Genomic DNA, 22561 nt, shown 5'->3' with positions numbered 1-22561 from the left:
ATCAACTCTTCTTAAATAATAAATTGAAATTTAAGACTTAAAGAACTTCTCATTTCAAAATTTAAGTTAAATTCCGATTTCTTGTTTATTTAACTTTAATATGCCATTTAACATGACTACAAATGTGACTTCTGGTTGGCTTGGATGTGTGTCAAATTTTCGTTCTTATGAACACTCAGTTTGTGGTGCTTTACAAAGATGTATATCTAATATTTGATTTTACGATGTCAGCACACTTGCCCCTTGTTGTAAAGTAAGTGTGATGTTGTATAAAGGGAGGCTCCCATCACTTCAAGAATTTATATGCGTTTTTCGAATTCTCAGGAGTTTTCATTTGTCTTATTTTTCTACCCCCACCATATTTTTCCATCATATAACAGGAGGACGTCAATATCAAAACATCGGAGCACCTCGCAACGTTGGTATACCTGATTTGAACTTTGATTTTTATTGGTTTTTGTTTTTTTACGACCGTTAACTTGGGTTGAATTTTTGCAATGGGCAAAAACGCCTGATGGAAACACGAAAACACTTATTTTTGTCATAAAAACTTCCAGAAACCCGATGTTGTTAATGGAACTTTGACAAGCCTTAAAAAGCTATAAAAATCACGGTACAACAATAACCTTTTATACTAAAGTGTGTTCCATACATACAATACCTCCAAAAAGTTCTCCTTTAAGACGACTCCTTTGACGGTGCGTATTTGGTGTTTGTTAAATTTGTAAGGATTTATATAACAATTCGCCTTTTTCTTTCTGTGTATAGTATAGAGATCCTTTTTGACTGATTCGCATTCGATAGACAAGAGAATTTAATCCTCCAATTCGATGAATCCCCGGTGAGATTGACAGAATGAGGGCTAGAGGAGGAGAAACTCCTTATCTTCATCATCATCGTTGTTATTACATATATTGAAGTCCTTATTCTTTCTTGATGTGTATACAGACGCACCTTCAAAACATATGAGCACACGCATTTGATTATATGCTTTTTTTTGTTATCCAATTCAATATGTGTAACGGTAATCAATCATTTGTTTACCATGTGCCCGTATATTGCAAAATGTAACATAATTTAAGGACTTTTTGCTATACTAGTATCATGCTGTCTTTCATCCAATGATTGTAATAATAAGGATGTGCATGTTGGATTTATTTAGAAGCTATTTTGTTTAAATTGAATATTCAGGGGGCTTTTCCGAAATTATTTGCAATCAAAATTTTTGTTTTGCGAAAAAAAAACTGAACTTTAGGATGATGACAAAATTCGATATAATGTTTTTGAAAATAAATCGTGTGTTTTCTAAACAAGAGCTGAATATGGAGTTCATATTAGTTATTGGCAAGACCAGGGGCTCAAGAAATTCAGCTCTATCTCAGGTGATATCATAGCTCTGTTCGAAATTCAGTGATCTGAAATTTGGTTTTATCAGCCCCAATTAAAGATAAACATGACACTTTTGTTTACCGAGGTAAATGGGAATAAATAAAAACAAAAATACAAAGTTTGAGTTAAAATTGTTATGAAAAAATATAATTTTTTGTTTTGTAACGGTCCAACAAAGTAATATCAAATAAAACACAATACCAATACAAGGCTATTGAATTTTCTCCTAGAAAACCCTGACATTCCTCAAATATTTTACTAAAGCAACAAAAGAGGAGAGCTAAAGTAAATGAAGAACTAAATAGCCTTGGTTCACCTTTTAAAGATGTCAGCAGCTAGAGAAAGGTGCATCCACATAATGCTGCACATATAACCGATACATATTTTTCTTGATTAGGTATAGTTGGACTGGGAGACGGATGTTAAAAGGAAATTGGAAGAAAATAAAAAAGAAATCAAAGCTACAGGTGGTGGAATGAACAAGATGCACTCCTTTTCCAATCCTGAAGAAAGGGTTAATATGTTAACTGGTCTAAGAACGTCAACTGGCGGAATCAAAGCTTCTTAACAGTTCATTGGAACAACTTAACGAAGGTATTGGAGAAGTCAAAATTCGAAATTTCCTCAGACTTTGCTGATTCGGGAAGTGTTCGCCAACACAGACGTCTTCCACCTAATTTTCAGCAAAACTAAGCCAACGATGCTCCAACCTTTTCCGCCAATAAATTAATCTTCAAAAGGAATATGATGGCAAAACAGAAATGTTTTAGGGAAAGCAAACAGCTTGCGCCAAATAAATAGGGAAGTGGAAAAAATGTGTCAATTGAAGAGAAAAAAGTCTTGCAGATTCCGAAAGACATAACGAAATAAGAGAATAAACTCCTAAAGCCTAAAAGTGAGCTAAAATTATAAATTATTCAAATCGACGAGTTAAAATAACTATTCGATATTTGGTTACATTCCTAACTTTCTTCCTTAATTCCACCTAAAGGTTCAACTTGGTCGAAATCATCCTGCACCTTAAAATAAATGCATGTGCAATATTGGGCACGTTCAGATGATTTAAGGTACTTGGTATCTGAATGGCTAGCTGCCAAAAAATTGACTCCGAGTTAAGGCAACTTCATTAGAAAGTTGAATGAAAAGTCAGTAAAGAAAAATCTCCTTAACTATCCTGCCAGTTCCACTTACGTGAGAATGACGGCTAATCATAATTTTTCTTTAACTAACTTTTTTGATCTAGCTCCTAGAACATGTATTTATAGGTAGCTACAATCCGGGCGGACCTGGACCTTAACCAAAATGCTCTAGAGCCAGCTCGGTCCCTTGCTACCTGTCTACAGTTTTGCACCCCAAGTTAGTTCAAGTCTTCTCCCAGCTGCGTGCTCCACCAGAGTCGCGGTCTTTCTGTACTAAGCCGTTACTAGGTGTTGGATTCGATAACTTTTCTGTATCTTCTTCTCCTCTCTCCATCTATGCAGATGGAACCAAAGATCACCCGAAGAATTTGTCTCTCGAAGCATTATTAAACACTCTTATTTTTATTTGACAAGTTCCAAGCCTCTGTGCCATAAATGAGAATCGGGGTGATGAGTGTCTTATAGATAATGATTTAAGATGCTCGACAGAGGACTTTACTACTCAATTGCCTTCTAAGTCCAAAGAAGCAGCGATTTCCAAGAGTTATTCTTCGTTTGATTTCAGCGCTGGTGTCGTTGTTGGAGTTAAAATCGATGTCTAGGTGGACAAAGTCCTCAACTACCTTAAAGTTATAGCAGCCCATGGACGTTTTCTTGAAGACTACGTCGTTCAATGTCTTTTTTCGATGACAGCATGTACTTGATTTTGCCCTCATTGACCACTTAACCCATCTTCTCCGCTTCCGTCGTAATATTCCAAAACGTTCCACTGACATCACGCTCTGATCTTCCAGTTATGCGAATATAATCGGGGTATCTGAGTGATTGGATGGACCTTCGAAAGATTGAGCATCTAGTGTTGACGTTTGAGTTTTGCACAATTCTTTTCAGAGCGACGTTAAGAAGTAGAAAAAGCCAAAGATTGTCCAACCACAAATCTGACATCAAAAACAATAACCTGGCTAAAACCGCATTGGCGGCCCATTCCATAGACAAAGGTCATTCTCCGGATTTCGATAGTGTTAAAGTTCTTCAAACGGAAAAACATACTTCTAAGCGATATACGCTCGAAACGCTCCATATCATGAACAACAAAAACAATATGAATCGCAAGCAAGACACACAGAGTATATCATCTGTATATTGCTCACTTGTTTCCTCATAAGAGTTTTCTCTTTGTTTTTTGTAGTTATAGACTGAACTTCTTAATTAGAAATGTTTTTTTAAACTGTTTTAAAATTTAATTGTTAAATTGTAAGTTTTTTTCTTATTCTTGTTGTCCACAATATTGTACTATGTGTTTTATATTTCATGTTTAATAAAGTTCCCCTGAGGAAGGCAGCAACCCCTGCCAAAACGTCGGGAAAAGCTAATGTAACAACCTTGTTTCATTGCAACGATCAAAGTGACCAAAAAAGCCGAAGGAAAACCTAATTTTTCAATACACATAAGTTAAGAAGAAGCATCCGCATGACAGCGCAGCGCATAGTCTTGTCTAAAACCTTTTTTGACAACAAAACCATCTTTCCCAACCTTGAAAGAGCAGCTCGCATTGTTCATCGTCATTCTAGACTTTGCTATGTAAAGCTCTTCCTTATAGATGCTGTCATACGCGGTTATAACATCGATAGGGAGATGGAGGATATCGATTTGAAGTTCCTTATTTTTCTCCAAGTTCTGACGTAATGTGAATATTTGGTCAATGGTGGATTTTCCTGATCTGAAGCCACACTGATAAGGCCCTATCAGCTTGTTGAAGAACAGCTTCAGACGTTCAGATAATACTGCAGAAAGGATCTTTATATACAATGTTCAGGAGACTGATGCGTGTTTTCGTGCCTGGTACCCTTGGAAGGTTTTTTTACCTTTTGGTAAAATTTACTAACCTGATTACTATTGTAACATCCATCTATAGCTCCCATTTTCTATCTATGAACAGTCTCTCTTCTTTTGCTCGTAGAGCTCGCGAGCAGCTCTAGGTCTTTTGTGCTGCGCCGTTTATGAAACTAGGCATATATCCATTAAAATGTTGTAAAGTTTACTCTGAGAAGAACAAATTATTATTGATAATTTTACTTACATCTGGTCATTTACGTCAATTGGGTTAAGGTTAGGTTAGGTTATAGTGGCTGTCCAAGATGGAAACGGAAACACTTAGGACAGTTTATTGGCCTAATGGTGATACCACATGAATCTTGAGGCTTCCCCTTAAGCTCAATGAAACCAGCTTGAGTCCCTTACGAAACGTGAGATGCTGATTATACCGACATGATTTAGATCGTTTAGATCGTTAAAGAGGAATTCTCCTAGGTAATTCTTGCTTCTTCGAGCCAAGGCAGGGCATGTGCAGAGAAGATGAAGAGCCGTTTCTTCCTCTTCCTCGTCCATACAGCTTCTGCAAAAGTCATTTGAGAATACGCCTAGTCTCGTAGCGTGCTTTCCTATTAGACAGTGTCGGGTTATGACACTTATTATACAGCTTATATGTGATGTGCTTAGAGAGAGCAAGCACCTTGAACGTTTTAAATCCAGTGTTGGCCAGATGTTTTTTGTGACTTGACATGTGGTGATATTGTTCCACCTGGTGCCTGCCCTCCTCACATCGTCTTGCATTAGAAGCAGTTTACAAGTAGTGATTATGGTATGCCAGTACTTGCCAACGTGGTAGGACGGGCTGTACTGTACCGTTTCTGGCGAGTTGATCTACCTTACAGTAATCTGGAATGTTTCTATGGACCGGCACCCAGCAAAGGTGAATATTAAACTGTTGCGCCATCTCCATTAGAGAGGATTGACAGTTATGGACTGTTATAGAGTTTGTAGAGACAGAGTCCAGAGATTTGATAGCGGCCTGGCTATCAGAGAAAATATGGATATCAGATGATAATAACACGTTTTCTTTAAGCCAGGATAAAAATTTCTTTCATTGCCAAAAGTTCCGCCTGGAACAGTGATTGGGAAGGCGGAATGCGAGACTTAATTTCAGTCGTTCAGAGTAAACACCTCCACCAACCCATTCTTTTGTTTTTGACCCATCTGTGTAAATATAGATTGACTCATCCTCCAAGAATGTCCTTTCCTCCAGATTTGGGATCTGGAAATTTCTGTCGAATTGCAGTTGGGGGATGGTGTAGTTTGTTGGGTTAAGGGCATCCAATTAAATTTGTCTTTGTATTTTTAATGTGTGTTTCCTTTGCAAATTGTTCTATCAATTTCCTCAGCAATTCGAAAAAAATAAAATCTAACATACATTTTATGTATAACCCAGCAAGAAAAATATGTGATTCCGAAAATCCCAATAAATAGTTATGTGAGGAAATGCGTTTTTAAAAAACACCTCCGGGGCTTAGATTTTAATTTGGTTGTATTTGTAGCTCAACGAAACGTTCGGAACTTCGCTAGGAGGGAGTCTGTGAAAGGGGTGATTAAAGTTGCCAGAAATCAATAATCTCTTGTTCTATGTTATCTCTTAAACCGAAGAATCTCCTTTCTGTAGTTTGAGGATCTTCTAACATAATATTTAAGATAACGAAAATGTTGTAAATTTTTAAAAATTTCATGACGTTATTGTTGTTGTTCTATTGGGGATATAACTTTCAAAAACTTTACATCCATTCACATATTCCTTTCATCTATTCATTCCTCACCTGCTACCAACTTGTGGAAACATTTCTTGCTTGTCATTGAGCTTAAACTTTTGTTCGCTAGCTTAACACGTCTGCTTCCTTTAAGGAATTAGATGATAGAGCAGTTTTTGTGTTATGATATACAAATAAATCAACTTCATGCGGCTTTGTGTGCGATGAGTATAGGAGTTAAGCTGTAGGTGTTTTATGTATGTTTTCAAAAAGTAGTTCAGGTTACCGCTCTAGAATTTGCATCATCATCGTCATCATCATCAACATCATGTCGTCAACTCTCTGATTTCCGATTAAGACATTTCATCCACTGAGTGATTCTATGGCAATGGGTGCCGTCACCGACGTATCGCGAGTCTTCGAAAAGTATTTCGTGACTTTATTAAGATTAATGAGACCGAAAATGCAAATTACCTTGTCATTGTGTATAAAATACCTACGTACCTATATATTGGCTAAAGTGAAAATCGTGATTTTAACGAAGAAGACGCGCGACGCGACAAACATTACCGGAGGAGTTTCTATCAAGTCACAGTAGAAGTAGAAGGATATGGTGGTGTGGGTACTTGTTTTCTTTGTCATCATCATTATATATTGTCGAATTGAAGGACTTTTATACTATTAGTCAGCATCTTTTATTTATATAGTCCTTATAGCCCCCAACATTCACTCCTGACTTTACCAGATTCCCCGTAATGATTCAGGTAGAATGCCAATTTAAATGACTAAGTGAATTGTTAGAGATCTAATTAAATTAGTTGGCAGTAATTTGAAAGTTTGCCATTTAGCAAAGAATCTACGTGGAAGGTGGATGATTCTTGTTTGTGATTGATATTATTCGGAAGAAGATTATTATTGATTTGATAAGTTGACATTATTTTATTTTTTATAAGACATTTGTCATTTGGCAGGAGGTAAGTGACTAGCACCCATTTGTTTTATAATAACCTAATTAAGGTGGATTCTATTCTTATTTAAGAAAATTAATTAATTGTGTATTAATACGAGTAAGTTTAAACAAAATTATATCATATATGTAGGAAAAAACAAGTAAAAGAATGAGTTTCGGAAATGAAGGTATATTTCAAACTTACATTTTTCTGTTGCTTTTTTCAAAAATTAATTCTGATATCCGACAAAACTTAAACTCTAGTCGTAAAAGAATTAATTAAAATTAAAACAAAAACACAATTTGAGATAATTGTTTTAACAAAAATCCTTTTTACTTTAAAAAATTTAATTGAAAATTCTATTACGCTTTATGTTACTACAGAAAACTGCATATTTCCGAAGTTCTTGTACTTTTTTTTATTATTTTAACGCAATGTTCTAATTTCATTTTTTCGTATAAAAGTTGGTGATTTTATATTTATTTTTAAATATAAATGAAATTCAGGGGGTTCACTAGTCTGAAAAATTGATTAAAAATAAATTATTTACTAATACTGCGTACCTAACTGTAAGAACAGGCTACAGTATTTATCGCTTAAAAGAAACATTCTTGTAAGAAATCCTGAATAAAAGTACCGTGTGCTTTCCCATATGTTTTAATGTTGAATTGTAAAAAAAACACTTTTATAAAACACCACTCATAAATGAAACATTTCTCAAATCACGCTCTTTCTGATTTCAATGTAAAATATTGGTTGGTTCTTAGAAACTTGGAAAAAAAAATCACGAAACTCAAAAAAGAGGCAAGGATGCAAACCACACTGATAACTTCCTATTCCGAATGTTGATTTGTCTTGCTTAAAAGGATTGTAGTGTGTTGTTAAAAAAGGTGTCAGCTAAATTATATAAAAATTAGCCACATGCCACATAGTACACGCAACAATCTACTAATTGAGAGGCGAGCTCGGTGAACATTTTACTTTACGTTCGTGACCGATCAATTGGTACAGTAGATCGTGGGATTTACAACCCTTAGGTTATTTTTTGTGGGGCTATGTTAAAACTTATGGTTATACAGAGAATCTTGAGGTATCTCAAGAAGCATTTATTCTTGAGATACCGGCCGAAATGTTGGTATGCCAAAATTGGACTAAGCGGATGAATAAGTGGAGGCGCAGTCAACATTTGAATGAAATAATCTTCAAAAATTAAATTATATGGACCGTATTTAAATAAAGATTTATTTTTTTTAATTTTACATATGTGTTTTTTTGACAAACTTTCTTATAGCTTTTAAAATTAACCCTTTATAAAAATAATACAAATACAAATTGGGAGAATGAAATTAATATGAAGTCAATATCTTTTATTGTTCACGAAATATCGAGAACCGAACATCAATTTTTACCAAATTTTCAAACTATTTTTTGTAGATTTTATTTTTTTAGTAAAAAAAACGGATTCTTATTAAAAATTCACTGAATGTCAAAAAAATATTTTGTTGTGAGAAAAAATTTATTTGAAGCCAATATTTTTAAATTTGAAAAAGATATTTGAGTTGAAAGTAAATTTTTACCAAGCTTTAGTATTGTTTTTTTTAGGTTTTTGTTTTTTGTAAGAAAGCTGTGAGTTCAATTTTTCTCAAAATTTTACCAAATGTTGAAGAGAATATATGTATATGCACATATAATGAAATCAAATTAATTTGAAGAAAAAATATCTCAATATTTTGAAAAGATATTTCAGTAGAAAATCAATGTTTACTAATTCTTTTTTAGATTTTTATTTTTTGTAAAAAAAAACTGTCGATATTTCTCAAAATTTTAGGGAATGTTGAAAACGTTATTCTTTGATGCACATGTCCGACTAATCAGGTCTTTTAACGTTTGTTGGTGGCCAAGGTACATCAGTATTCGATTATGCTATCATAGGAGAAGATTGGGAACCGTTCGTGAAAGATGTTGAGATAAGTGAAGTATTATATTCAGACCACCTTCTTGTTGTTGTGACAATACAAATTAAAACTAAGCATGATTACGAAATAACCTTTAGGTATGCGGCTACTGCTCAACCTCAAATGGAAAGAGGTAAGGGCTGAGGAGTATCGACGAGCTCTAGACTTGCGACTCCAATCTCTTAAAATCGAGGAGTTTTTCCTTTAAGAACGGATTGTGAAATCCTTATACTCATAAAATGGACTCATCCAAAAGAAAGAAAATGCAAGAAAAGAACCCTGGTTTGTCGAGAATGTCTAAAAGCTCGTAAACATCATTTGGGTGGTTGAGGATTTTCTCTTAGTTCACCCATGGATTATTTAAGGGTTTTTTATTCAGAGGCAAATAAGAAGCTTAAAAAGTTTTGCAAGACTTAAAATAAAAAAGGAAATCGATTAGCATCTTGTAAAAACTCCGCTGATTTTTGGAAACTGGGCTAGAGAGCTGATTGGAAAACGTTTTACTATCCACACAAAACTGTCTTCAAATGTAATGCTTTCCTATTTCAGGGATCTTTAGAAATACTGAAATAACACCGACAAAGTGGCAATTCACAGCACGTCGGTCGTGAATACGTCGACCCTCTGAACTGTGCACTTACATTTAGCTAGTTGGAAGAAACGCAGGAGACGATTTAAGATGGAAAAGCAGCCGGTTCGAATGGTATTCCATCAGTGGGTTTTTTTTTTAAATTCTTTAATACAGTTTAAAAATGAGAACTGACTCCAGATGAATTTTGAGATGTTATTATATTTCCAATCAACAAGAAAGATCGTTATTTGATGCAGCTTACTACAGAGGGATTTCCTTGCAAGATATTACAAATATTATGCATAAGCGTTTTATAAGTTGGATTGAGACCGAATTCTTGGCTGGATTTAAACCAGGATATTCAGCAATAGATAACATTTTTATATTCAGGAGCTTGGCAGAGAATTTCTTGAAACAAAGGAAAAAGCTGTATGTATTTTGTATCGATTTTAAAGCAGCTTGATACAATCGATGAAGATGCACCATTCTATTAGCTGTATAGTCTTCGGATATTGTTGAAGTATGGTCTCGTTCTTGAGCACCTATATAGAGCAGCAAGGAGTAGCTGAGAGCATACTTTTATATGGATAGCAGGTATGGCGATGTAAAAAGTACAAGGCCATAAAAGCCATACAAGATCAAAATAGTTGGTATCGAGAGTGGCAAGATCTTGCTCAGGAATATCAAATTAATTTTAATAAAACCATCGGGGATTTAACAACCGCTAAAAACATCTTGTATGAAGTCATTTCAAAGGTTGATGAGAACTGTAGAGCCGAATATATTGCTGAAGCGTTTAATTATTTTTAAAGCACAACTTACAGCAGATAAAATCATAACCTTGCAGAGAACATCTATTTTAAGGATTGCATCAATGTCCATGTGATTTCTATGATGGTCAGACTACGTAGTAAATTAATAGATTTAAATTTAATCTCACACAGACCTAGGGGTACCTAGTGCGTAATATGTGCAACCTATCAGTAAGAGATGATACTGTCCACTTCTTGGAAACTGACTCATTCTCAGAGAAATCAGAAAAGACTTTTTATCGGAAGATCAAGTGGTAAGTTTATTGAATTAAATGAATGTTTTTAATCTTTTCGACGTAGAACTGCTATAATGAACGAGGGTTTCTAATTGTGTTTAATAATTCTTATTATAATTATTATTTTTAATTTATCATGAACTTTATATTGCTAAGAAACTACAAATATCTTTTAAAATATTGAAAAGAAATTATATTCAAGGCTTTGTCATTAATTGTGTTTTGTTGTCAATAGCATGGCAATCGCCATGCTATAATGGATTTTTAGAGTGTAATGTAAATTTTACTTCAATTCAATAAAATCTGTATCTACATATCTATCTAGTTGCACAAAATTATTTTGAGGATAAAATCATTTTTAGTTCGTAAAATTGTTGAGGCGATAGATATTTTTTGTCTAGTTTTTTTTTAGATTTTTTTCCAAAAACATATTATTTGTTTGGTTTCATAGTACAATATATCATACTAAATTCAACACCAGTATCTTGCTTTATTGGTTCGTGAAATGTTTAGGGTAAACCAAAATGTTCACCTTATTTTTTTAAATTGATATCCTTTCTGCATCTTTCTGCATTATTTTCTATACCTATAACAAAATTTATTTGAAGTCGATATGTCTACTTGTTCTTGAGCTATGGACGACGAAAAAAACGTCGCAAACGTACGGATCACATACGGACATACGAACGTAAGTACACACGCACGCACAGCCATCTCTCTAAAAATCTTCAATTTCCACTCTAGAGGCCTTGATACGTCGAGAATTGTAAAAATTTTCAATTCGACAAATCAGGTTAAAGTTAAAAACATGAACAGACACTTTGGAAAAATTCAAAGCAACTTATGCAATTGTCATTTTAATTTCACATTTGAAGATAATTTCAGTTCAGTTTTCATTTCACATTTTATGTCAAAGTAATTGTTATTTGTTGTATTTGTGTTCTGTCGAAATTGGGTGTGCAGTTAATTGGGTTGAATATTGAGCAGAGGATACATTTTTGACACTTCTAGGTATACATATATCCGTATTAGAAACTTATATCTCTTATCCGGTCCCAGAACATAAGGACCAAATATTGTGCAAATTTCGAGTTTCTTATAAAGTTATAACCGTTATGTACTGTATAAACAATATCAGAAAATTAAAATAATTAAGCTATTTTAGTTTATTATTAAGCTATAAAGATGACTTATCTAAGTTTAAGTAATTTGCTACCATATGAGTTCTGAATTTCTTAAATTTTAAATTAATAGGATTGCGTCCACAGATAAAAGTTTGTTTGCTTTGTTTTGTTTATGAACTGCCAGCCATTTGTGGTGTTCAGATGCACGTTTTTAATAAGAGGCAATTAATATTTTTCTAGTGGGCAATACAATTAAAAAAAACTGCTAAATTACTTCGTATTTTGAGAATTGCTTGACTCGGCTTTGCTTAGCTTTAAAATTAGTAACTTTTCCTTCAAAATTTAATAAATCTGTGATATAAATTGAATGCTTGTTATAATATTTTCAGTAGTAAGGTAAAATGTAAGACAACATATCTCTGTAAAATGTGCAATCTAGGTTTAAATTATAAGAATGGCTGTTACAATAAAGATCTATCTATCTATCTAAAATTAGTCGTTTAACATTTTGTGCCGTATATTTTGTAGAATATATTGGTAATAGACTTTTTGAAAAAAATGACTCTTTTTGATTTCAACTAGTAAAATACTTGTGTATACAGAATAAGGCTGGTTGGTGTAGCATTGGAAAAAATGTCGAACTAGAGATTTCAATCAAACATAAAAATATAAAAAAAAGTGGATTCTTAGATTCCGTCCCCCTGTCTGCCCATCTGTTTGTCTGTCGACGATCAGACAAATCATTTGGTCGATTAAGACAAATTAAGTCAAACTTAATATAAATTTGCTGATCAAAAATCGAAAATTCGAATATTCTCAAAAACGAATGTATAGATTTTTAATAAATTTTCTTTACTATTTTTTCTAAACTTGGGTTCTTTCAATAGAACCATTATTTTGTTTTAGGTTTTATCAAGAACTAAATTTTTGATTTCAGCCATAAGCTATTATACTGTCGTATAATAATATTGGAAAATGTGTAGTTAGTTTTTTAGGAAATGTATGTAATGTTAACGTATATTAATAAACTCTAAATAAATGCAAACTAAAAATATTTTTCAACTGAGAACAAAAAATTGTATATGCGATTTTCAAATAGAAAATTTTAAGAAATTCAGTTATTTTTGAAATCAAATGACATTTAATTTTTAAAAAACAAAATTTTTTACGGATACGTTTTTAAATCTCAAAATACAGGAAATATTTTTAGACACACTGTTTGGATACATGAGTAAGTTTGTGCAGCCCAGTCGTGCATTTAATTTATTTATGTACCAAAACTATCCGCTTGAGCACAGATAATTATAGAACTAAACGTAGTTTTGAAAAATATTTTAAAGTTGTGTTGGTCTCCTGAAGAATAATTCTGCCCGATTCTCTTTTTAAAAGTTTAGGGATGGTACCTTGAGCTGGTGAGGTCAACGGCAAAACCAAATATGAATCCTTTTTTCCCAACTTCCTCCCATATTGTAGTTTAGGTGCCTGTTTTTTTTTTAAATTTTGATTGATTTCACTTTCAAAATAGATCTTTCAGTTTAAGCATCTGTATATATCTTGAAGACAGTGAAAATATAAGAACTTTCATACAATAGCCTAAACTGAAAAAGAATACATAAAATAATAAAAAATGTAAATTTTTTAGATTCGAAAAAAAGAGCTCTAAAAAGGCTTCATGCCTGTCATTGTTTTATTGTTATTTTTATATTCCTTCCCTTAAACACTTCAACCGTAATGCCCGTGCTGCTAGGAAGCCCATCAGTTTACCCTTAAGGCCTTTTTGGACGTCCTGTTAAGTACAGAGATTCTTTCTTTAGCCAAACTACGCGAATGTGGAATGGTTTACCTGACTCGATATTTGCCACTCATTACAATGTTCTGACAATTAAAACCAATGTGCATCGCTTAATCTTTTATAATCCTATCCTCCTTTCCTAATTGCTGGCAATGTGATTGATTATTATAAGGGTATTCATAACAGCTTTAGTGCACGCGCAATGTAAAAAAAAAAAACAAAAAAATATATGGTTAGAAACTTTAGTGTGGCACTTACAAACTAGGTACTTGTTGCAGAATATCTTTATACGTCAGTAGTTCTCGACAGATTCAAAGCTTTTAAATTAAATTAATTGATAGAAACCTTTATATTAGCCTTTAGTTTACCGAAAATGTCACTTTTTTTGGAGCATATATAAATTCTTGAAAATAAAATCTCAGTTCTAGAGAAGGATTTTTTGTAAGAATTTTTTGGAGGATTAAATTATTAAAAAATCGCCAGATAAAATCTTTGCTTATACGTACTTAATAGCTTAGCTTTGAGGCTCATATTAACTTCCCATAGGAAGTTATTGTAATGGGTCCGATTTGTCAAATTGAAAATTTTGACATTTCTCGACGTTTCAAGGTCCCTAGAGTCGAAATAAAAGAAAGATGTCTGTGCGTGCGTGTGTACGTACATTTGTACGTCCGTACGTCCGTACGTTCGCGACGTTTTTTTCGTCGTCCATAGCTCAAGAACTAGAAGAGATATCGACTTCAAATAAATTTTGTTATACAGACAATAAGGCAGAAAGATGCAGAAAGGGCTCTCAAGCAAATTGCGTGGGTGGTTTTTTTACCATAGCAGTTTGAAAAAAAGGTGAAAATTTTGGTTAACCTTAAATATTTTACGAACCAAAAACGCTAGAGACTTGAATTAAATTTTATATAATATATTGTAACGTGATACCAAACAGGTATATTTTTTGAAAAAAATCAATATAATGGTTTTATAAATCAATAAAACTGAAAAAAAAAATTTGTCACCTCCAAAATTTTAATACTGAAATATGATTTCATCTCTAAAACAATTTTGTGCAACGAAAAATAATGTTTTTGACATCTGATAAAATTTTGAGAAAAATCTAATTGACAGTTTTTTTTACAAAAAATAAAAACCTAAAAAAAAATTTATAAAAGTTGGTAAAAATTGATTTTCGACTCAAATATCTTTTCAAAACTTTAAGATATTGGCTTTAATTTACTTTTATCTTTCAAAACATTTTGATGTCAACATTAAGTTAAAGTTTGAAAAAAATCGAATTGACAGTTTTTGTACAAAAAATTAAAAACCGAAAAAAAATTAACAAAAGTTCGTAAAAAATGATTTTCGACTCAAATATCTTTTAAAAACTTTGAGATAATAGGTTCTAACTAATTTTTTCTTATAAGAAATATTGTTTTCAACATTAGGACAAATTTTGAGAAAAATCGAATTGACAGTTTTCTTACAAAAAATAAAAACCTGAAAAAAAATGTATAAAAGTTAGTAAAAATTGATTTTCCACTCAAATATCTCTTCAAAAATTTTAAATATTGGCTTCAAACTAATTTTATCTTATAAGAAATATTGTTTTCAACATTTGGTAAAATTTTTAAAAAATTCGAATTGACAGTTTTTTTTACAAAAAATAAAACTCTAAAAAAAACAATACCTACTAAAACTTGGTAAAAATTTACTTTCGGCTCAAATAGCTTTTCAAAAATTAAAAATATTGGCTTCAAACTTATTTTATTTCAGAGAAAATATTGTTTTCAATATTCAGTAAATTTTTATATAAAAATCCAACAGTCCGTTTTTTTTTCAAAAAAAATAAAATCTACAAAAAACAGTGCGCAAATTTGGTAAAAATACATATAGACAAACTTTTAAGCAAGACAAATCGACAGACGGGATGGGAAGTTATCAGTGTGGGTCGCATCCCAGCCTCTTTTTTAGTTATCATTTCATAATGTGTTCTTGGTCGAATCTTCAGTTAAAAGTAGCATTTTAAGCCACAAAGTGAAAAGCGCTAAAATATAAACTTTATTTGTATAGTCGTCTTATCCAATAAGGTAAAACGATTAGATTTTGAATCAAGGGAATTCTTATGAAAATTTAAAAAAATTGCGAAAGTGTTATATTTCTAGTTGGGTTTCATTTTAGGGGAGAAAACATATATTAAATATAATATAATAGTTTCTAAAATTACCTGTTCTTACTTACCTCACCGTATACTTATATACTTAAGGCTGTGCAAAAGCCTTTTTTTTAATTCAATTGGGAAATAAATACAATCTAATATTTTTAAATATGCTGAAGTTTTATACGAAAATATTGTTTTCCAATCGGAAAGTCATTTGTTTCAAAGCCAACCCTTCACATCTTTCCCAACTGAATAAAAAGAATAACTGCCGTCGTCTGATTTTCTCATTGCAATTTCCTTCCTTTAATCACCGAAAGGGTTAACATATGTCATTTATATCATTCAACTAATGGTTTCAGAATTATAATCAAATAAGCTCGGCTTGAAAGAAGAAAAAATAAATAAATACCATACACACATGTGCTTTGTTTTGACCCTCAACAAAGATTATCTCTCGCTTTCTCATCCTCTTAACCCTCTTCTTATATGTCTTGACCGTGATGCGATATGTTTCTCCCTCCCCCTCGTCCTCTCTGCAATGTAAAACTTTCACCTCTATAATTTAATTTGTAACACTTTCACCAACTAACCAAAGATGTATCCTTTTATCTGTATCTGAAAGACCATTCGACCACAAGTCCATTAAAACACATGCAGCCCTTTTGCCATATGGTTTATCATGTGGTCGACTGCGAATTAAATGTGATACCTTCTTGAACCAAACTCTGACGCTATATTTCATGAACGCCGTACATACGAGTAACATATAATATGGAGGTATTGAAAATGTGGTTAAGTGAACTCCTGCTGATAACATTCTCTTCGCCATTTGTACCGGAATAAGAAGTTTTGTTTTGTTTTTTGTTTTCGTCCTTGGTTTGCTTAAGGACGACTTTGCAGGAGTGAACTTTTTTGTGTATACATCCTGGACTTAAAACAAATAAGGATACACAACGACGACGTTTGTATGTAGGTATAACCAATATAGGTATCACACAGTGTGGGTGCTAAAGTCATTAGGTGATAAAAGCATAGGTGAAAAGGAATATTAAATTACAACCGATATCTCTGTAGAATTGTTTTGTGTTTTTCTCCAAAAAGTTACCCTAGTTTAGCTTCTGTTTGTTCACTTACAATATTGTACATTCGTCTTTTTGCCCGAAAATTACTCAGGAGGACTTTTAGCTTCTCTCGGACCAAAAAGTGATATAAGTTCGCCGTAATACAAAGAAAGTTTAATGAATTTAGGACTAAAGTTTTTAGCAAATTAGATTTATATCCTTTTTTCTCTCGGCAGGGTTTCTCCTAAGAAACACTACTACCTAAATGGAAATAGGTATAGGTTAGGAACATATAATGGCAGCACGTAAATGGAGTCGAAACAGGTGCGGCAAGGAGTAACTTTATAAGGCCTTTTCATTTAGAGGTAAGATAGAAAATAAAAAAATAAGAACTGAAATTCAATTTCCCCAAAACCTCTCATTTTGCATCATATGGAAGGACCTTTTCGTCCGTCAGTCTATACGGAATTCCATAACATAATTAAATCCTCACAGTGATAAGTTTCTAAAGTCCAATCTGTTCCCTTTCGGCCGACCTTAATTGCAGGGTCTACTTGATAATCTTCTGGACACTCATTACCACTATATACCCGGAGTCATGTACCTTTACCGTCATCGTATAGTCGTAGTCGTCCTCGTTGTGCGTCCTTGTGTCGTCGAAACAACAAATAAATTCAAATAATAGTGTGAGAATGTCGCCATGTCTTCGTAACAGGGAAGGGACATGACTTTACTACACTCTATACAAACTACATCTCCAGAAACCTGATCTTTGACCCTTTTTTGTGTCCTTACCCACCGGTGGTCAAATTCCATACGGCGTTTGCATATCAAAAGGTGGATTTACGCAGGCTTGCCCTGGTCCTTTTTTACATATGAAGTGTCCGTTTTTCGTATTATAAAATTCATTTGCTTCAGATTAATTTTGAAATTTTCTGGGAAATTAATTTTTGGGATTTTAAGAATTTCTTATGGTACGTAAATAGAAGGTAGAGTGGCGATGCTGTTTCGGTCCTTCGGTCCCCCGACTCCTTCATTTTACTTTTCTACTTTTGGTCAATCCTAATGAAATGTGAATTTACCCAAATATAAGGTGTTCATAGTTCTCGCTTTTCGATTAAGCATCAAGCTGATGCATGTAGCCAGGCAAAAGGGTTCAAAAATTAATGTGATGTCGTGAAGGGTTAAGCGTGTGCCCTGCCCATATCACAAGGTATACCTAAGTAAAGCGGTATTAAAATATTTTTGGTTTTGATAAATGGCAAGGGTGGATTCTTCATTATCTCGCATAAATGAGTGTAGAGTACAATATGTGAAAATATTTTTAATAAAATACTTTTAGGAAGGAATAATGTGACTTTTTTACTTAAATTTTAAATTAAAACTTTAAACTTCTTACAGTAATGCGGCTAAGACTTAAGACTGCCTATCCGTCAAGTTAAAAATATTGAGACAGTAGTAAGTGCCCTTAAAAAGGTGGGTCAAGGCAGGATGAGAATATTTTAAGAACTGATGAAAATTCTCTCCGTGATTTTTGAAACAGAATGGAAGAGAAGATGCAGCGACGAACATTAAGAGTTGTGCACTTGTACAGTAACACAACTAAATAGATAGATTGGCCAACGAATGGACTTCAAGATCATAGACGGACAAATCCAATCCCAAGGCACAGCGGCTTAGTAGATGAATACTGGGACTCAGGTAGCGCAACTATGTGGCAGCTAACCTCAACCCCAATTTAAAAACGTCATATCGTCTCTTGGTGGTTGGGGTTTAGGACGTGCGAGATATGTATCAAGGGCCTGCTTGGGATCACTATAGGATTTGAGGTAGGTGCAAGGTTGTGTGTATGCAAAGATTCTTTAAATGCAAAAATACTTTGCATATAATCAATTTCTTTCCTACCCCAAATCTTATAGAGAGCCCTAGCAGTTCGTTTACAGGGGTCAACATGCTTCATACGTATTTCACTGTTTGTACTTCATAATGACGTGTGTCAACAATTTAAGAAGGAAACCATTTTGTTTTATTTCACTTTGTCCTAATTTCGCTTTTTAAAGGTGAAATAAGTCAAACCGACTTGTTAAGTTTTCTTGACGTAAAGAGTTTCTGAGTGATTAGGTTTTTATATATATTTGTTTTATATTTTCTTTTGGGCGATAGAACTTAAAACTCAAAGACTCTAAAACAAACAAAAAATTGGTCAGAATGCCCAAATGTTGAAACACATGACATTTGGTCGCTCTGATACTTTAAAATTAGTTTTGCCAATATGGAATTATGATTTGGGGCTTGCGGCATTTTCTTCTGAAAAAGTTTTTGGGCGTTACAGCCATTTTCGGGCGACATATCATTTTCAATATCATGGCGTTATTTTATTGGGCAATAAAACAAAACGCTGCTTTTTATTCGGAATTTCACAAAATAAAAAACAAATTTTAACGCCCAAAGGCTCGGTAATGTTGCCCAAATTTTATTGTCCAGCAAAATGATAAGAAAATTGTTTTGAGCGATATGTAACATCAGTCCATAGAGAACCAGGGCCCAGTGACTTTCAACTCTTAACAATTCGTGTGTGCGAGTAATGTTAGTAGTGCACCTGCAATTAAAATGTCGAATACAAACGGCTTATTTGAGAAAACACGTTTTATAATTCTTGGGGAACTTTTCGATTCCCCTAAGTGGAAGTATACCCGTATAAAAATTGTAGGTGACTCAAGCAGATATTTATGGTTTTGGGCGAAAAGACCTAACGCAGAGTGCGTGTCATTGTGCTCGTCGATGCGTTGACAGCATTTTTCGTTGACAAAGACACGACGTAATACAACTAAGATAAATTGTGACGTCATTTTAACGTCAGAGAACCGTCTAATAGTAGCTTAAATTATATACCTTTTCACATTCAAGTTCTCATCTATTATAGTTCCACTGCTTTGGAGTACTTCTGGTCACTTCAATTTGGCATACATACATTTTTTAAACGACGAATTTTTGTCATCGTCTAACATGTATTTCATAATAAAATATAACCTAAATATGTGTTGTCTTCTTAAAACTAGATTTACAAAAGGTTATATCATTCGTTCTTGTTGATTCTCATCCAATAATATCTCAAACACAATTAAAATAAAATATTTCCTGAAAAGATAGATAAGATAGAAAAAATAAGTTAACATAACGATAGATAATAAATAATCATCAGTGCTTAGTTTGTGAAGACGTGCGCGGATAAAATCGAAGATTTGTGTATTCAAATTAATAAAAACAGGGATATTAAATTCAATAGAGTCAGGTTAAGTACGTAGTCATGAACATTAACAAAACGGAATCCATCATCAAAACTAAATCCAAGGCTGACTACGATATAGCGAGGACTTACCTTCGGGAGAAAAAGGTCCAGGAAATCGTAAAGAAACTTAATGCCAAAGGCTTCAAGGCCACGAAAGCGTCTCTCTTCCGCTCGAACAAGAGCAAAACGGAAAATTTCAATGCATTTGTCATTGAATTTGACAAGGAGACCGAACTTGTTGCCGTCAACCGCACCAAGACGCTTTTTAACGAATCTGGGGAAGCTACGCCCCAACGCCCTCACCCAATACCGAAAATGTCAGTCGTTTGGACATGATAAAACCAACTGTGAGATGGTCACTCCATGCGTCAAATGCATCGAAACCCATGAAAAAGGGCAGTGCAAGAGAACGGACCCAACTGTTGGAAAACAATACTGCGTCCTTTGCAAGGAAGAAGGACACCCAGCAAACTACGAAGAATGTCCAGTCCGTAAGCGAATTCTTGCTGCTAAAAGGGAAAAGGAACGCAACAGGATCACCACCAAACAACAAGCAGCCACTAAAGCCTCAGCTAACGTCAACTTCGCTGCATCATCGGTAATAAGACCTGGTAAGTCATTTTCCGATATTATTAAAAACAATAGTTCCTTTTCTATTACCATTACCATGAAATCCACACCACCCCCCCCCCCCAAAAAATCATCCCTACCCCTGTTGCTCGTCCTGAGCCCCGTAAGCCAGCTAACCCCATTCAACCGAAAGGTTTAAAAACAACCCCGAGCTCATTCCTTGAAGACGTTCAGAAATTCTTTGGGTGTGACTTTATAACATTTCTCTAGAAAATCCATGGTTTTCTGCCTCTTTACGAAGCAAGCCCGAACAAGACCAGCAAGAAACTCATGTTTCTTGACTTCTGCGTTAAAATATGTACAAAGCAATAAAACAACTCAATGGTATTACGTATAATATTAGATCTCTCATCTCACATCCTAAACGGATAGCCTTTGAAAAAATTCCTTAAGAAAAACAAATCCGACGCCGTTTTGCTTTCCGAGACTAGATTAACCTCAAGGCATCGGCCATTCTTCGAAAAATACTCTCTATTTCGGATGGATAGAGATAATTCAACTAAAACAGGCACTGCCATTTTAATTAACTCATCCTCCCATTGTCGTGATGTCATTTTTCCCGGTCTAACCACCTTTGGACAAGAATGAGAACATTCTCCTCGTTTCCCTTTACAATAGATTTAACGCGTCCCAAACGGACGTTAGGCATGACCTTAATCTACTCAACGCATTTTGCCAAAACCATTCTAAATTTATAATCGGCTGCGATTTCAATGATTCGATTCCCAAAACAACAATCAAGGAGCAGCTATTTCAGAGTGGCTCATCTCTAACTCCCACACTCACTCCTTTGAGATAACATCTCAACCAACTCGAACATTCCCTAGTACGCCTTCGACCCTCGATTATTTCATTTGTTCAACCAACATCATTTGTAGGATTCCCTCTTTTGATAATTTCGCTTGCACACCTATTGTTTCAGACTCTAATCATCTAGCTATTAAGCTTATTATCCGTCCCCTGACCGAAATTAATATACAAGCCACCAAAGCTCCACATATTTTGCAAGGTTCCTTAACGGACAGATTGAAAAATCAATCGCACAGTTCATCCTCCAATTTAGACAACCTAGAAATGGATTCTGGTGTCAATTTCTTAGAAAATTTCATAAATTAAGGTGGCGCAGGCAGGGATTGAACGCAGACCCCTTGCATGATAGTCCAACGCACTAACCATCATGCCACGGGTACTACCGAGTTTCCTACTATTATGTATAAATATCGGTAAAAACTTATTAAAATTCTTCAAAGAATATTTCACCGTACTTTGAGTACACACGGAGTGTTCTTTCCTAATTAAAATGATTAACCACACTTATGAATCAAAGTACAAATTCATTTCTTGATTCACAATTTAGGAAAACCATTAAACCAGGTCCCGAAACGTTTAAGCAAATAAATAAAACAGTATCAAAGAAATATCTTTTAAATAGTGAACTACAACTCGATGGCAATTCCCTATCGTGTGACAGAGAAAGGGTTACTACCTTTTCTAACAAAATTGAAACCAATTTCACTCCTAACCTTCCCGTTCACCTGCCCGACTTCCTGGCTAACGTCAATAGTGAGGTTTCGAGACTAACTTCTCAGTCGCTTGAATGGTTTAGCAACAAAATGTAATTTATTATCCTTGACCCTCCCTGACAATACTATAGTAAGACCCAAACAAAGCGTGAAATATCTTGGAATCCATTTCTCTGAGAGATTCAAATTCAACCAAAACGCTAAATACACCCTTCGAAAGTCAAACGGTGCCTTCTCTCTCTTACGCCCTCTTTTACGCAAAAGAGGCTGTCTTCAAACCTGGTCGAAGCTCTTGCCTTACAAGCAACTCATTCGTCCTATTCTAACCTACTGTTTTCCAATATGGTATACAATAAGTCACAC

The 22561-nt window shown here is 34.0% G+C and overlaps 1 protein-coding gene across 1 annotated transcript in view; it reads left to right on the top strand.

Moving 5' to 3' along the window:
- Positions 1 to 20381, top strand: part of LOC129949275 (uncharacterized) — a 40296-nt gene extending 19915 nt beyond the window's left edge. The window contains exon 3 of the mRNA XM_056060671.1: positions 20043 to 20381. Within this exon, the coding sequence (XP_055916646.1) occupies positions 20043 to 20381 (339 nt within the window). The remainder of the gene's footprint in view (positions 1 to 20042) is intronic.
- The last annotated feature ends 2180 nt before the right edge of the window (positions 20382 to 22561 follow it).

This window comes from Eupeodes corollae, chromosome 1 (genome assembly GCF_945859685.1).
Source record: "Eupeodes corollae chromosome 1, idEupCoro1.1, whole genome shotgun sequence".
Taxonomy (NCBI): domain Eukaryota; kingdom Metazoa; phylum Arthropoda; class Insecta; order Diptera; family Syrphidae; genus Eupeodes; species Eupeodes corollae.
The sequence above is the reverse complement of the archived record's forward strand: the minus strand, read 5'-3'. Positions and strand labels throughout refer to the sequence as shown.